The sequence below is a fragment of the Eriocheir sinensis genome, chromosome 14 (genome assembly GCF_024679095.1).
Source record: "Eriocheir sinensis breed Jianghai 21 chromosome 14, ASM2467909v1, whole genome shotgun sequence".
Lineage (NCBI taxonomy): Eukaryota > Metazoa > Arthropoda > Malacostraca > Decapoda > Varunidae > Eriocheir > Eriocheir sinensis.
This window is the reverse complement of record NC_066522.1, coordinates 21,465,618-21,480,307: the sequence shown is the minus strand read 5'-3', so window position 1 is coordinate 21,480,307 and position 14,690 is coordinate 21,465,618. Positions and strand designations below refer to the sequence as shown.

Sequence of the window (14,690 nt, the reverse complement as noted above, 5' to 3'; positions counted from 1 at the left end):
CCCACACCACCTCAGAGAACCAGCAGGCCCGAGATCAGACGCGACAACCTCACCCCAGGAGCACCTGGTTATGTAAGGAATTTGGGTACATTGGTATCTTTTTCTCAGTGCCACCAGTGTGGCCCAAAAACTGAATTTTTCCAAGTGCCCACTCCCTTTAAGGGGCAGAGGGTCCTTGGTCCGCTCAGCTTGAAGTCCCTGTCAGCCATTAGGTCAGGGGCAAGAAGTGGCTGATGGATGGGAGGGGTCATGGATATTTGATTAAACCTTCTTGGAAAGGCTTGGACTGAAATGTTCTGGGCTTGTTTTTTGGTCACCTAAACCTTTAGTTTTCTTTTTGTGTGTAGGTGATTAAGCTGAACAAACCACTACACCAAAATATCTAAAAAATTTTATTTCAAATTTATCCAGTCATATCCCACGTCAGCAGCAGGTGGGTAGTTTTACTCACCTGCCTTGCACCTGATCTCAATGCATGACCTGACTTCATTAACACCAACACATCACCTGTAATTATGGGATTAACAAGACCATGGGATGGCTGGGGAAGGCAGAATTCACCTAACCTCATTATTCTCACCTTACCATGGTCAGAACAGTTTTCCCATCAAATTTTAGTAACTTTCCAGCTCTTATGGAGTGCATCACCACCACCATAGCCACCACTGTCACAGCCACTGCCTGCACCACCACTGCCACCACCACCACCACCACCACCACTGCCACTACCTTCTAACCTCATAAGAAATTATAGAAAACCTGACATTAAACAGCTGATGATGATGATGATGATTTAATTGTATCATAAAGGATCAATTTGAATATAATTGAGTTTTGCCATGTGACTTTATTATTTTCACCTTGGAACAGTTGCATCTTTACATGCTCAGCAGGTCTTGGCATGATGGATGCATCTCACACTGGCACTTGAGAGTTTCACTGCACCGGACAAGTCTTTGTGATCTTGCAAATATAATTCTAACATACTAATGTATCACAACAAAATGTATTTGCTGTTATTCTCATGAGATAGCAATAAAAAAAAAATGTACCATTGATACTTTGATCACACACGTATGGCACAATAGCTTTTCTATAGTTTGTTCCAAATATTCAAGAGGAACCTGGAACACAAAGTGGCAAAATAGCTATACCTTTCATTTTCTCAAGAGTGAGTAGGAGTGAATATGAGGGAAAGGATGTATAACAGTTTCCTAGGTGCAGAGAGTGACAGTGTTCACAGTGGCCACCTGAACCTCTGCTAACTAAACTAGTGATCTCCAGACTGTTATTGTGAAGCAAATCAAATTATCATTTATCAGGAAAACATTTTTTACACTGTATATTGTAGATTCAATGATATAAATAAGAACATACTAAAAGAGATACAGAGCTTACAAAAAAGCATTTCAGACAACTAAATGACTGACAAATTGTTTATGTACCTTATGGCAAGAAAATAGCAAAAAAAGGTAATGGTGTTTCAAGTCATGGATTACAAAACAAGATCAATATTATATGCAATTTCAAACATAATTGAAAAGCATAGTACATAGTAATGCAAGGAGCCCACGTCTGGCAGCTCAAAGTAACCACGCTGAACCACTCACCACAGCAAGTTGGCACACATTATTGGATATGGCTGTGTCTCAGAGGGCAGCTGGGATCTCTTGAAATTAATCATTTTGTATTTCACAATTTATGTTCTTATTCAAAAATATATAATACAATGGAATTACATGCTAGAGTATAGTATTGTCTATTTTAATTTTCAAGCATACAGGTTTAATGTTTTCTTTCAAATGAATGCAAAATGGGATATTGATCTATTTGGTGCTTCAGAAGTGTTTTAACTCAGCATGTGATATGTTGTGTAATGGATAATAAGCAGAGGTAGGAAGGAATGGTAGGTGACGCTAATGTTATCTGGGGAAGACTAGCAAGACACTAACTCAACATCGACACATTTTGGTCAATGTGCAAGATCACAATGACTCACTTATATGTATATATATTTCTATATATGTCTCGTGAATACTCCTGTCACATGCTGTGTATGTACAAGGCTTTACACTGTACACTATTTCAGTCTTAAGAAATGAGTATGTAAAAGTAACTAAAATAATTCACATGGTTCTTCTTGGTTTACCTAGAAAATTAATGTAGCTATGATCTATTTTCCTGCACATTGGGACAGTTTAGTGTGAGACCTGACATCTAAACCTTCAGCAGTGAATACAAATGAAAATCTAGTTGCAGCAGATGAATGTCAAAATATACTTTTCCTACAAGTATGTTATATTATGCATCTAAGTACTGCTTTGATCAGATGAAAAATAGCACTGTGAAGCCATCAAGTAATGGTTATGTTTGTCATGATATAAAGTACTGTGGTTATTGCCATAGTCATGAAAGAAGCTGATTATTAACCAATGTAAATAAAAGATATAAAAAAATACTGTAATGAGACAGATTATCATCTGCGTCTATAATAATGGCCAGCATTACATTAAGTAGTACAAAGGCTACAGGGATCTGTATATGATGTCATCTATTACACATGCGATATAATGCATATGTTTATAATCATATTCACAAAGCATGCATACATTTTCTTTGGTTTATACATTCATTGTATACTTGGGATAACTTGTTTAGATTTTCTCCAGCATGGATGTATAGGCTGCCGGAGGACCTCCAGTACATCTCAGTTTAGTATCACTTGCCTCTTATCTACAGGAACTTCTAATCTCCATATCAAGTATATATATGTGTGTGTGTATATATATATATATATATATATATATATATATATATATATATATATATATATATATATCTATATATATATATATATATATATATATATATATATATATATATATATGAAGTGTCAAGGACCAGAAGGCCATGAGAGATGTTTTTATTTTGGAAAATGAGAAACAATTAAGGGACCAGAACGAGTCATTAAATCCACCTCGGGACAGAGAAAAATATGGGGAAGAGAATGGTATGCTTAGCTCCATTTCTGAGGTGGCACTTATGACCTTCTGGTCCTAAATGCCTCTTATATATATATATATATATATATATATATATATATATATATATATATATATATATATATATATATATATATATATATATATATATATATATATATATATATATATATATATATATAGTTTAATAATAACACATGTAATTTAACACCCAGACTTGTTGACTCACAAATATGCTGCGTTGGTTAGTGTTGGTATGAAGCCATTGATTTATATGGGGTGCAGTGATCAACATCCTAATCTGCAGTACACTTAACATAATGTATATAATACAGGAACCTAAACATTTCTTTACCAGTAACAAGTATATATATATATATATATATATATATATATATATATATATATATATATATATATATATATATATATATATATATATATATATATATTATAGGCATGACATATTGTATCCACAGTGAAACTTTCCCTCTAACAAATGTTAACAACAATTGATTTTTCTCTCCCTGGACACACCTTCACCTCACCAACACTTGTAAAGCACCACACAACACCCCCAGCTAGGCACAGTTCTGAGCCTGAGGCCAACCATTCAGCAGGGTGCACCCTGTCCACTTTGTGCAGAGAAAGCTTCTATTCCCTTAATCATATTACTTGTAGGACATGACAGAAAACACCTCAGATCACCTAACAAAATAAGTAAGCAACAACTGATATGCAAATTATTTGATCAACTTAGCTGTTGTTCCTTCTCCATCCAAAAAGCATAACGTGTACATATATATCTTTTATATATATCTCATTTGCCATAGGTGAATTCATGTATGTGGGTGAGTATACACACAAAGCTTTCATTTGGGTAGTGAATCCTGTTGGAGGTTAACTGAAGGCAGGTGGCTAGAGGTACTTGCTGCCCCCCACACAGGCTTAGGTAGGGTGGTGGCAGCACACTGGATTTGTTTGTGCTCATGCTCTGTCTGCAAGGAGGGAATCATGGATTTTGTAGTTATGCAATTTCTGAAAGTAAAATTTATAGGAATTCATATATTGCAGACAGGAAGCAATGTTTCTCAGGAACAAAGCAAATGCTATGAATAAAAAAATACTATTTATAATATTTTATTTTAAAACTTTTTATGGATTCATTTTATGTACAGATGAATGAGCTCTATAATCTTTTTTTTATTGAGGTGAAGAAAATACAGTTGGCTGTAGGAGTGCTGTTTTTCCTTGGAAAGTTTGCTGCTAGCTGATGGGTTGAATATATTTATGATGTCTGAATAGTATCACATATGTGAAATAATTACCAGGTAATGCGAATCAAAACTTACTAACTCATGTTTTTGCCTCTGATATAGGCATGTCATGCCACTTAAAAAATGATAACTAGCGGCTAAATAGATCAAGAAATGTCCTGATAAGTCAGTTTGCTAACATCGGTCACCTCACAGGCAACACAAGCATGTTTTGGATGCATGCTATTTCCTATATATATTTTCACATAATGGATGACAATATCCAGGACCAATGCCATGTTCATTAGTTTCATATATAGCTACAGATTGGGAAAAATACTATTAATGTATAGTAATTTTATCTGATGTATTGATTTACAGAATAGGTTTACAAAGTAGTCTACTTGCCATAAAGCATACATGCATGGTCTCATCTGAGTCATTTGAGTAGACTCTGGATTAAAAAAAAACAGAGTTGATAATTGCATGTTTTCTTGTGTTTTGAGCACTTTGTCTCAGTCTTCTGTAAAATGCGTTAAAAAATATCTCTGAAGTATTGTGCATCATAACACCTGCTTTTGTGGTTTACTTGGGCAGCTGATGTTGAAAAATTAAGACTTACCACACATTATCTCTTTACTTGTAATCCTGTGCCTGCAACTTAGTTATTTTCATGCCTTGAGAAGCATATTTTAAAGGAAAGGCTGAGAGAAAACTGAAAATGCCCGGTCCAGTCCTTTAGCCACAACAAAGCCATTTGGAGCTCATTGGACCCCTAGCAGCCACTCTGCCCAAATGTCTGCTGCTTATACCTACCTCAACCTATCTCTCCCTACATTCTTCGGAACTTTCAAGCTAAATGCGCCATGGTATTGGCCAGTTCTGTTTGTCCCTGCCTGAGGTAGGAGCTAGGGAGCTCAGCAGGTAACTAACCTGCTTCAACTTAATGAAGTGGATTCCTGCTAATTTTTTTCCACACATGGCATTTATTCCAAATACAGTGGTGTTATTCAGCCATTGTATATGCAACTAACAGTAAACTTTCCATGGAAAAAGGGAACCTCTAAAGACAAGTGCAATTTTGCCTCGATAAAAAAAAAGGAATAATGTTTTATACAGTTATAAAAACCTGTAGGCTACTTGTGTTGCAGACAGTGTACTCACTCATGCCTTCACCAGCAAGCTTTCTCTGATCTCATCATACCTGAAATCAACATTGTTACTCAGATGGTTGTATGGCAATATGAGCTTTGGTAATTTGTATACATTGGGTGGTTAAGTTGGTCTCAGATAGAATAATAATGATAGGATAATTAACAAATATTTTTTCTTTTTAAGTGGAGCCAGACATTCCTCTTTATGCATTGTAACATTTTTATTTGTTGTAGCCAGACAAGAGGGTCTGTGTAACAGAGTACTTACTGTTTGACTCTGTCTGGAATACACACTTGGTCCATTGGAATAAGGCTGGATAGTTCTTTCAAACTATTTACAAATCTCAACTTGCGAGCAAATTTAGCACTGAAAGAGGAATTTATAATATAATTCAAACAGATAATTTATAATATAATTCAAACACAGATAATTTGTATATGTAGAACAATAATATATTCTATTTACAAAATATGTTGTAGAGTATATTTTTATGTTGGAATACACTTTATAATATGTTATTAGATAAGGTGGTTTCTAAAAGATTGGACTTATTTTGTCCTGCAGCAGTACCTGACAAAGGGGCGCGTCATCACCACCACGGTCTTCACCCAGAAGGTCGGGTGCACCAGGTAGAGGCCCTGCAGGTTCTTGCGGAGCCGCCGGTCAATCATCTGGTAGCAGCGCTGTAGGGGCACGCAGAGTTAAGGTGAGGATGGCCTTTCAGAGGACGGTAGAGTCTTATTTGAATGCTCACTCACATATCTCCACCACACGCTTGTTGAGGATGCATTGAAACAAAGTAGAATAACTACGAAATATATGATATGGATTAGTGATGGACTGTAATTATAGTTCACTGGGCCACACCCATCCAAGCATCACTAAGTATTGCCGACCACACCCTAAAAGGAAAGTGAGGCAGGTGAATCAATCAAAGGGCGCACCCTACGACGCCAATAAAGTCGTAGGGTAAGGCAGGTAAAGTTAGAGGCATACACTATAGCTGCGTGTTATGTCGCAGCTCACCTCGGTCATTTTGCCTCAGAGTCTGTGGTGGGTAAAAACCTAGCAGCCTGCTGGTTCAAAGGGCAAGTGTGTGACACCCAGGTTTCCTAAGGCAGGGACATGGAGATGCTATTATTCTATGAAATGGAAGGTGCATGCCAGTGTGACTCCTACTTAAATTATAGCAAGAGGAACAATAACAGATCAATGTGTTACTCAAGTATACTCACTCAGTACATGATTGAGGGTTTATGTAAGAATGGCCGTACCTTGAGCCAGGCGAAGGACGGCATGTTGCCCCTCGTGGTCGCCCCATGGAGGTAGATGAGGACGTAGTCTTCGGCGATGAGCTGGTCCAGGGTCGTCAGAACATACCTAGTGGGACAGATGAAATGTGTGAGCTTAATTGGAGAGGCGTGCAAGAATGATCAAGAATTCATATTTGACATGAATTCTTGTGAAATTCTTGGCAGTCATGCCGTCCTTTTTCGTGATGCGCAGAGGTCGTGTGAAGGTACAGTACAGTGAAGTGGAAATCACAGCTGTGGCGTTGGAATTTATCTACACAACTGCTTCATATCTTCCAAATTTGTCAACCAGTTTAACCTGTCCTTAAACCTTAATGTTTTCGACTGTTACCCATTGCTGTTGGTCCTAATATCTCTTTTGCAGTATTATAAGTATCTTAACATACCCTTAGTAACCCTCTTTTGGCCTATTTTGATCACGATTTCTGATACTCACATGAAGAGGTTATCCATGACGTAATCGTAATCTTTCCGTGACCGATCAGGGAGGAAGCAGGCGGAGAACACTATGATAGCTTCGTTGCTGCCCGACAGGTAGCCCCCGTGACTTAGCACTTTCTTGTACGGCTCAATTACCTGTGCGAGTAAAAAGAAAAGAAATACACACACACACACACACACACACACACACACACACACACACACACACACACACACTAGAATATTTGAAGTAGCTTACAAATTCCTCCGGTAGTCATTTATTAAATTTTGATGGTCATGAACACGTCATGCGAATACACTGCAGTTTGTCACTGTTGCCGTGACTGATAGTCGCTAAGCTCTGTGCTGAGTATCGGCTCTCCATGGAAACTAAAAGCGGCGGGATGTCATCACTATCAAGGGTAAGAGAAAGAGTAGCTACTCTTTCCCTCATCCTTCATCACTGTCACCACCGCCGCCGCCGCCGCCGACGACGCGCCATCACCGTTCGCTCATACCTTCATATCAATTCTCCTCTCGATGCCCGATATGACGACTGAGCGCCACGACCTTTCCTCGGTGGTCTCCTGGGTGGCGGTGTACTCCGGCAGGGGATCTATCCTTGGCTGGGGGCCCAGACCTGGCAGGGCAAGAGAGGTGGAAGATGGTTTGAGATACATAACCGAGAGACTTCATGACTCAGGCTGACCCTTTACACAAGGCTATACATTAACAGACTACAAGAAGCCATACGGCCTACACACAGCTAATGAGGACGTCTGCGCTGGCTGTCGTCTAACATTTTAATAGTTCAGACTGCTGATTTATTTTTAGTACAGGCAGTTTTGAGGTAGTTATCGATATAGGACTAGGCAACACTAAAGGATATGAATAGAGGTTCTTGCTCCAGTGTCTTTTGATAGGGCTACAGGGCCGCACCCAGAGGAGGAGGAGGAGGAGGGGGAGAAGGGGGAGAAGCAGGGAGGGAGTTGTGGGTAATCACTACGATGAATTAGATGCATAATTGTTGGAAGGTGTCCATGCATGGCTCCAGGTGCAATAGATGTTTCAGAAGTGCCAAATTTATTATGCTGAGTGATATTCAGCATTTAACATGACTAAGGGTTTTGACTTTCTTTCAGACAGATGATGGACAGGCCACCAAGTCCCTGGATGCGGCCCTGGGGCAGAGTGTGGCAAAGGGCGAGGCAAGAAGCGTGTTTCCCTTACGCTCCATGATGGACTCTTCCAGCTCGTCGGGGGTGTCGATGTCGTCCGGCGTGAGCATGTCGGTGAACTCGTCGTGGGACAGCATCTGAGCGTCGTCGTCGTCGTCGTCGCTATGTTGGCTGAGGGACGAGATGGAGTGCTGGTCGTCGTCCACGGCCACCGTCAGCAGCTCCTCCGTGACGGTGAGGCGCTTCTTGCGGTTCACTTCCAGGCTGGAGGGTCGCTCTGTGCGGGGCGGGGGTGAGGGGGCGGATAGTTGGACCACGGCCATGTTTTGAGGCGGTGATTGATCTCGGCTCTACACATGACGGCTACTGCAGTGCATGGAGGGTGGGAAGGGGCGGCTCTAGGCGGCAACACTGAGGGCTAAGACTGGCAAGGGGAGATACAATACACTGCACACGTTCTTCTTCATTGATTACCGACTACTGAATGTTGTACTGCCAGGGAAAACCGTTTTGAAAGGATCCATCTTATGTAATGCAATGATCTCTGAAGTTGGAAACTCTGACGACTGTTCATCTTTCATATAATGGCTGTATACTGAAAATTTCAATTAATTGTGATAGGAAGGAATGATTGTGTTTTGAAAAATCTCCCTTGAGTATGCTGAAAAAATAAGGAAAAGAATCTTTTGATATTTGTAATTCAAAACAGTTTCCTAACTGGAGTCGTCCCGTCACCCTGCAGGCTCTGGAGGAGAGGCCTGCCACTCACCTTTCCTGAGTGTGACCTGACCGGTGGGCGGCGACACCACCGCCGTGTACAGGGACCGGTCCTCCTCGGTGGGGGTGGCTGGTGGCTGCGTCGTGTCCTCCCGCTCGGCCAGCCGTACGCCGCCGCAGTCCTCGCCGGGGTCCGCCAGATACCGCAGAGCAGTTGGCGAACTGGGGAAGTCCACTATGGGAGGGAGGAGTGGGTCAAGCTGCCTTCCTGCCAGTCTTACAGGTGAGCTGAGAGTTGTGACCATGTTTATTGTGGCTCCTTAGCACCTCTTTTATCACAAGAACATTTCTGCTTAATTATAGAATATTATTACCATAAATTCTCCCTTTGACGAACCTCTGTTAAACGAAAATCAGATTTATCAAATCTGTACTAGTTCAATTCGTTACCTGTTTCGGGCTCGTATATTTCAGTGTCCGGCAAGGTGTACTCGAGGTGGGACAGGTTGAAGGGCGTGGGCTTGTGTCCCCGGGCAGGCGCCGCAGCCGCCTCGCCCAGCCCCGAGGGCGGCGAAATCTCCCCCTCCACCGCCGCGCCCACGAGCCGTCCGTTCTGTCATGTGTAATCAGATGCGCTTTTGTTAGGCTCACTATTGACAAAGCTCCGTGAGCCATCTAAAATTTATACCTCTGGCTGAAGCTCCAACCAGCGCCTGCTTGTTTGTGTGTGTGTGTGTGTGAGAGAGAGAGAGAGAGAGAGAGAGAGAGAGAGAGAGAGAGAGAGAGAGAGAGAGAGAGAGAGAGAGAGACACACACACACACACGCACACGCACACACCATGCAGTATACAACCTCCAACCCTTTCCCTACGCCAGCGGTTCCCAGACTTTTCAGGCCACGCCCCCTTCCGGGCCATGACCGAGTCCACGCACCCCCGCCAAGATTCAAGGAGTACTAAGGTCTCGTCAGTTTCTTTAAATTTCGTACATTTGTTACGATTTTTATGTGCGCAGTGATTAGCAGGCTTTTTTTTTTTTTACCTCATTACTTTTTTTTGCCCTTGAGCTGCTTCCTTTAGCGAAAGAAAAACAGAGAAACGAAAATAAAAACTGCAGGCTGGATGGCTGTGCTCCGAGCCTGGGTAAGTTTCAAACTTAACTCCGCTGAAGCGTACAGCATACGTTAATCTCAAAATGACACCATCTAACGAAGTGTTTAAAAATTTAATAAGACTAATATAAAATCCGCCATCACATTTTTTTTCTCACGTCCCTCCAGTGATCATTTCACGCCCCCCCAGGGGTGAGCGCAACTCAGTTTGGGAACCGCTACCCGGCACCCTCCGCTACGAGCCCCTCTCCCCCCTAACACCCCCAAGGAACGTGAATCATGCGAAAGAAACCTCTTCATGTGTGTCGGTCGCCTCATTCTCACCTGCATTGGAAACCTTAGAGGGTCACGCACGCCGTGTTCGTAGGAGTAAATGTTGCTGGCGAGGTGGTCGGAGAGCGGCGAGTGGTTGGCCAGTGTTCCGCTGCTGTTACTGGCCTCTGACACGTCCATGCTCTCCTCACTGGCTGGGTCAGGAATACCCTCTCCAGCCGAGCTAGGGGCAGGAGGAAAGCACCGAGTAAATATTCGTAGAGGAAGTGTGTAATACAGGGAGGTTATACGCGTGCGGATAGGTATAAATTTATAATGATAGATGGATTAGATAGACAGATAGGTAGATAGATTGATTAATACATAGATACGTATATATATATATATATATATATATATATATAGATATATATATATATATATATATATATATATATATATATACACACACACACACACACACACACACACACACACACACACACACACACACACACACACACACACACACACACACACACACACACACACACACACACACACACACACACACACACACACACACACACACACACACACACACACACACACACACACACACACACACACACACACACACACACACACACACTCCTGGTAATTGGAAAGATAATCGTGCACCGCGGTCATTATTAAAGATTATGTCGTGACAGCTTTGTGTGTTCGGCAGCCTCTCAGTTCCTTTAATAATCTTCCTTCTTCTCGTAACTAATAAAGCCTTTTGTGTACGTTTAAATCAGTCAGTTATTCAAGCATGCAGGAGATCAGACTGTCGGGTAGTTTCAGGCTATGATTAAGATCTCCTCCTACTCAGAGTTCTCTTCATATAGTACTGATCACCTTATTTCTGTGTTCGCTTCTTCACGGAACTGATCAATAGGATATCGTAAAGGAGATCATCGATTGAGCAGGCTTGAGGGGAGGTCTGTATTTGACTTCAGACGGGCTGGGCTTTTGTCGCAGCACGCTCTCATTTGTAACGCTTCCTTGGCCCTGTCAGAGAAAGAATGGAGTCGACGGTCTAAAAACTGAAAGGAGGATCGAATCATATCTTCATAACTTTACCTTAGGCAAGTCTTTTAATCTACAATCGGTCAAATGAATATCGGGTCTAATATATAACATAGCACCGAAGAAAGAGGGCAAGTCAGGGCAGATAGAGGACCAGGTGGAGAGATGAAGTTAGAACGTTTACCGGAGCAGGATGGAATACACTGTTAGACGCCTCACCTGTCACATCAACTACTTCCAAAGGGCAAAAAGGAGATCAGTCGAGTTTTTAGGAGTGGCATCTTAGGTTCACGGCACAGATGAAGGGTCAGACTACCACCAGGGTCCTAAAACTACCGATGGAAATGCCCACAACCACTACGAAAGCCTTGTTAAATATGTGTGCTTGGACGACGAATGGTTAAGAGTATGGCCCAGCGCATCTCGGGTAAAGACAAGGGGCTTTCTCAGACCAACCAGCCCACGCACGCTCCATCAATAGTGAACCCATTGTGACGTTGGCTCCCGCGGGTCCTTTCCTCCCGTCTGCTCTGCCACACAGTCCCAACACCTACCTCTTCCTCTCATAAGTTAGCTATAGGTAACATATGAGAGGTAAAAATAGGTGTTGGGACCTTAACGCCAAAACGCACTGGGCATTCTGGGTTCACTATACTGTTGGGGTAAGCTGAGAACTGAGGAGCTTTGGGAGTATAACCTTAACGCTGTGCCGCCGCTGTGTTAGTAGAGAAGTGAGGCAGAGACCCTTCACGCCTCGTCCAACATCAAAAGAGACGTCGTACTGTGTAAACTGCCTGGCGGAGAGGAGGAGGAGGTGGGGAGGGTGGTGGTGAGTGCAAGGGAAAAACTCTCTCTCTCTCTCTCTCTCTCTCTCTCTCTCTCTCTCTCTCTCTCTCTCTCTCTCTCTCTCTCTCTCTCTCTCTCTCTCTCTCTCTCTCTCTCTCTCTCTCTCTCTCTCTCTCTCTCTCTCTCTCTCTCTCTCTCTCTCTCTCTCTCTCTCTCTCTCTCTCTCTCTCTCTCTCTCTCTCTCTCTCTCTCTCTCTCTCTCTCTCTCTCTCTCTCTCTCTCTCTCTCTCTCTCTCTCTCTCTCTCTCTCTCTCTCTCTCTCTCTCTCTCTCTCTCTCTCTCTCTCTCTCTCTCTCTCTCTCTCTCTCTCTCTCTCTCTCTCTCTCTCTCTCTCTCTCTCTCTCTCTCTCTCTCTCTCTCTCTCTCTCTCTCTCTCTCTCTCTCTCTCTCTCTCTCTCTCTCTCTCTCTCTCTCTCTCTCTCTCTCTCTCTCTCTCTCTCTCTCTCTCTCTCTCTCTCTCTCTCTCTCTCTCTCTCTCTCTCTCTCTCTCTCTCTCTCTCTCTCTCTCTCTCTCTCTCTCTCTCTCTCTCTCTCTCTCTCTCTCTCTCTCTCTCTCTCTCTCTCTCTCTCTCTCTCTCTCTCTCTCTCTCTCTCTCTCTCTCTCTCTCTCTCTCTCTCTCTCTCTCTCTCTCTCTCTCTCTCTCTCTCTCTCTCTCTCTCTCTCTCTCTCTCTCTCTCTCTCTCTCTCTCTCTCTCTCTCTCTCTCTCTATCTCTCTCTCTCTCTCTCTCTCTCTCTCTCTCTCTCTCTCTCTCGCTCTCTCTCTCTCTCTCTCTCTCTCTCTCTCTCTCTCTCTCTCTCTCTCTCTCTCTCTCTCTCTCTCTCTCTCTCTCTCTCTCTCTCTCTCTCTCTCTCATTCTTTTCTCATTCTTTTTTTCCTTCTTTCTTTCCTCTCGTCTCTCCTTCTTCCTTTCTTCCATTCCTTATTTCTTCCTTCCCTCCTTTTTTCCTCTCCCTCCCTCTCTCCCTCCATTTCTTCCTTCCCTCCGTTCCTTCCTTCCAACCATTCCTCTCTCATCCCTTTCTCCTTCCTTACTATTCCGTCCCCTCCTTCCTCTCAGTCGGTCGGGTTTCAGCAGGAAAGTTTGGGTTCAGGGAGAGGTGGGGTTGGTGGGATTACCTGCATGCCCGCTAGAGGGTGGGGTGGGGAGAGGGAGGTTAGGTGTAAGGACTGCAGGGACCCTTCTGGTATACTCACATCTCGTTCATGTTCACCTGGAAAAGAGAGAGAGAGAGAGAAATATTAAAGGTGTGTTCTGTATTAGTTGTTATTATCATTATCATTATTACTATTGCTACTACTACTACTACTACTACTACTACTACCACCGACACCATTCCCTACTCCATTTCCAGCGGCTTTTGTTTTAACGTTTCGGCCTATAGCACCAGTTCGTTTTCTTGGTAGGGCCTGATGGTCGACCCCAGCCCGTTATGGCGCATGCAAATGTGTTCATAGTGAAGCCATCTTGCTTACACTCGTCTGTCCTTCGCCGTTAATGTCATCCCGTTATCTAGGATCTGCGAAGTCACATCCTGTAAACTCTCCTGACAATGTGAGTGTATCGTCGCTGAAACCTCGACTTCATCCACGCAGTATATAGAAAGCGGGCGTGACATTTTAAGGGGTGACTATTGCGTGTTGGTGCTCGTTTTTATATGTTTTGTTTTTAGCTCCTTTTGTAAGTAGTGGTTTTGCGAGGGTTGTATGTAGAAAGTGAAGCGTCCTGCAGTGTAATGGGTTAAAACTGGACAGGTGTGTGCGTGTGTGTGTGTGTGTGTGTGTGTGTGTACGAATGAGCGGTTTCCAATGGACTGTGAATGGACGTCGGGTTCCCATCACACACACACACACACACACACACACACACACACACACACACACACACACACACACACACACGCCTGCCCTGCGTTATTGGGTTGTTCAGGTCAGACACACACACACACACACACACACACACACACAGCGGGCTCTGTTTCAAGGCTCTTTCTCGCCCTATTCCTGGTTAACCTTTCGGAGAGTAACTGACAGGAGAGTAGAGATGAAAAAAATCCTCCTGTAATTCTTGTGTTGAGGAGATTGACGTTGAGCTGTCGGAGCTTGTCGGACTGATGATAAAAAATAATAGTTAATGGAAAGATACGGTTTGGATTCGTGGTGGTAATAGATATATAGATAGATAGATAGATAGATAGATAAATAGATAGATAGATAGATAGATAGATAGAGACGAGATAGATAGAGAAGAGAGAGATGAGAGGAGATGAAAAGAGAGAGAGAGAGAGAGAGAGAGAGAGAGAGAGAGAGAGAGAGAGAGAGAGAGAGAGAGAGAGAGAGAGAGAGAGAGAGAGAGAGAGAGAGAGAGA

At 42.8% G+C, this 14,690-nt stretch overlaps 1 protein-coding gene across 3 annotated transcripts in view; it reads right to left on the bottom strand.

The window, feature by feature from the left end:
* Nucleotides 1–3,406: 3,406 nt before the first annotated feature.
* The window catches only part of LOC126998628 (protein prune homolog 2-like), a 56,444-nt gene continuing 45,160 nt past the window's right edge, over nucleotides 3,407–14,690 (bottom strand). The window contains exons 1-12 of one of the 3 annotated variants that reach the window (XM_050860563.1): nucleotides 13,519–13,530; nucleotides 10,477–10,648; nucleotides 9,492–9,654; nucleotides 9,094–9,276; nucleotides 8,377–8,601; nucleotides 7,665–7,786; nucleotides 7,163–7,302; nucleotides 6,688–6,793; nucleotides 5,984–6,096; nucleotides 5,681–5,779; nucleotides 5,423–5,462; nucleotides 3,413–4,000 (exon numbers count right to left, since the gene is read on the bottom strand). In XM_050860563.1, the coding sequence (XP_050716520.1) occupies nucleotides 5,423–5,462; nucleotides 5,681–5,779; nucleotides 5,984–6,096; nucleotides 6,688–6,793; nucleotides 7,163–7,302; nucleotides 7,665–7,786; nucleotides 8,377–8,601; nucleotides 9,094–9,276; nucleotides 9,492–9,654; nucleotides 10,477–10,648; nucleotides 13,519–13,529 (1,374 nt within the window). In that variant the 5' untranslated portion in view covers nucleotide 13,530 and the 3' untranslated portion in view covers nucleotides 3,413–4,000. Of the gene's footprint in view, nucleotides 4,001–5,422; nucleotides 5,463–5,680; nucleotides 5,780–5,983; nucleotides 6,097–6,687; nucleotides 6,794–7,162; nucleotides 7,303–7,664; nucleotides 7,787–8,376; nucleotides 8,602–9,093; nucleotides 9,277–9,491; nucleotides 9,655–10,476; nucleotides 10,649–13,518; nucleotides 13,536–14,690 lie in introns of those variants that run through there. The other 2 variants (XM_050860561.1, XM_050860562.1) reach the window with 2 other exon arrangements.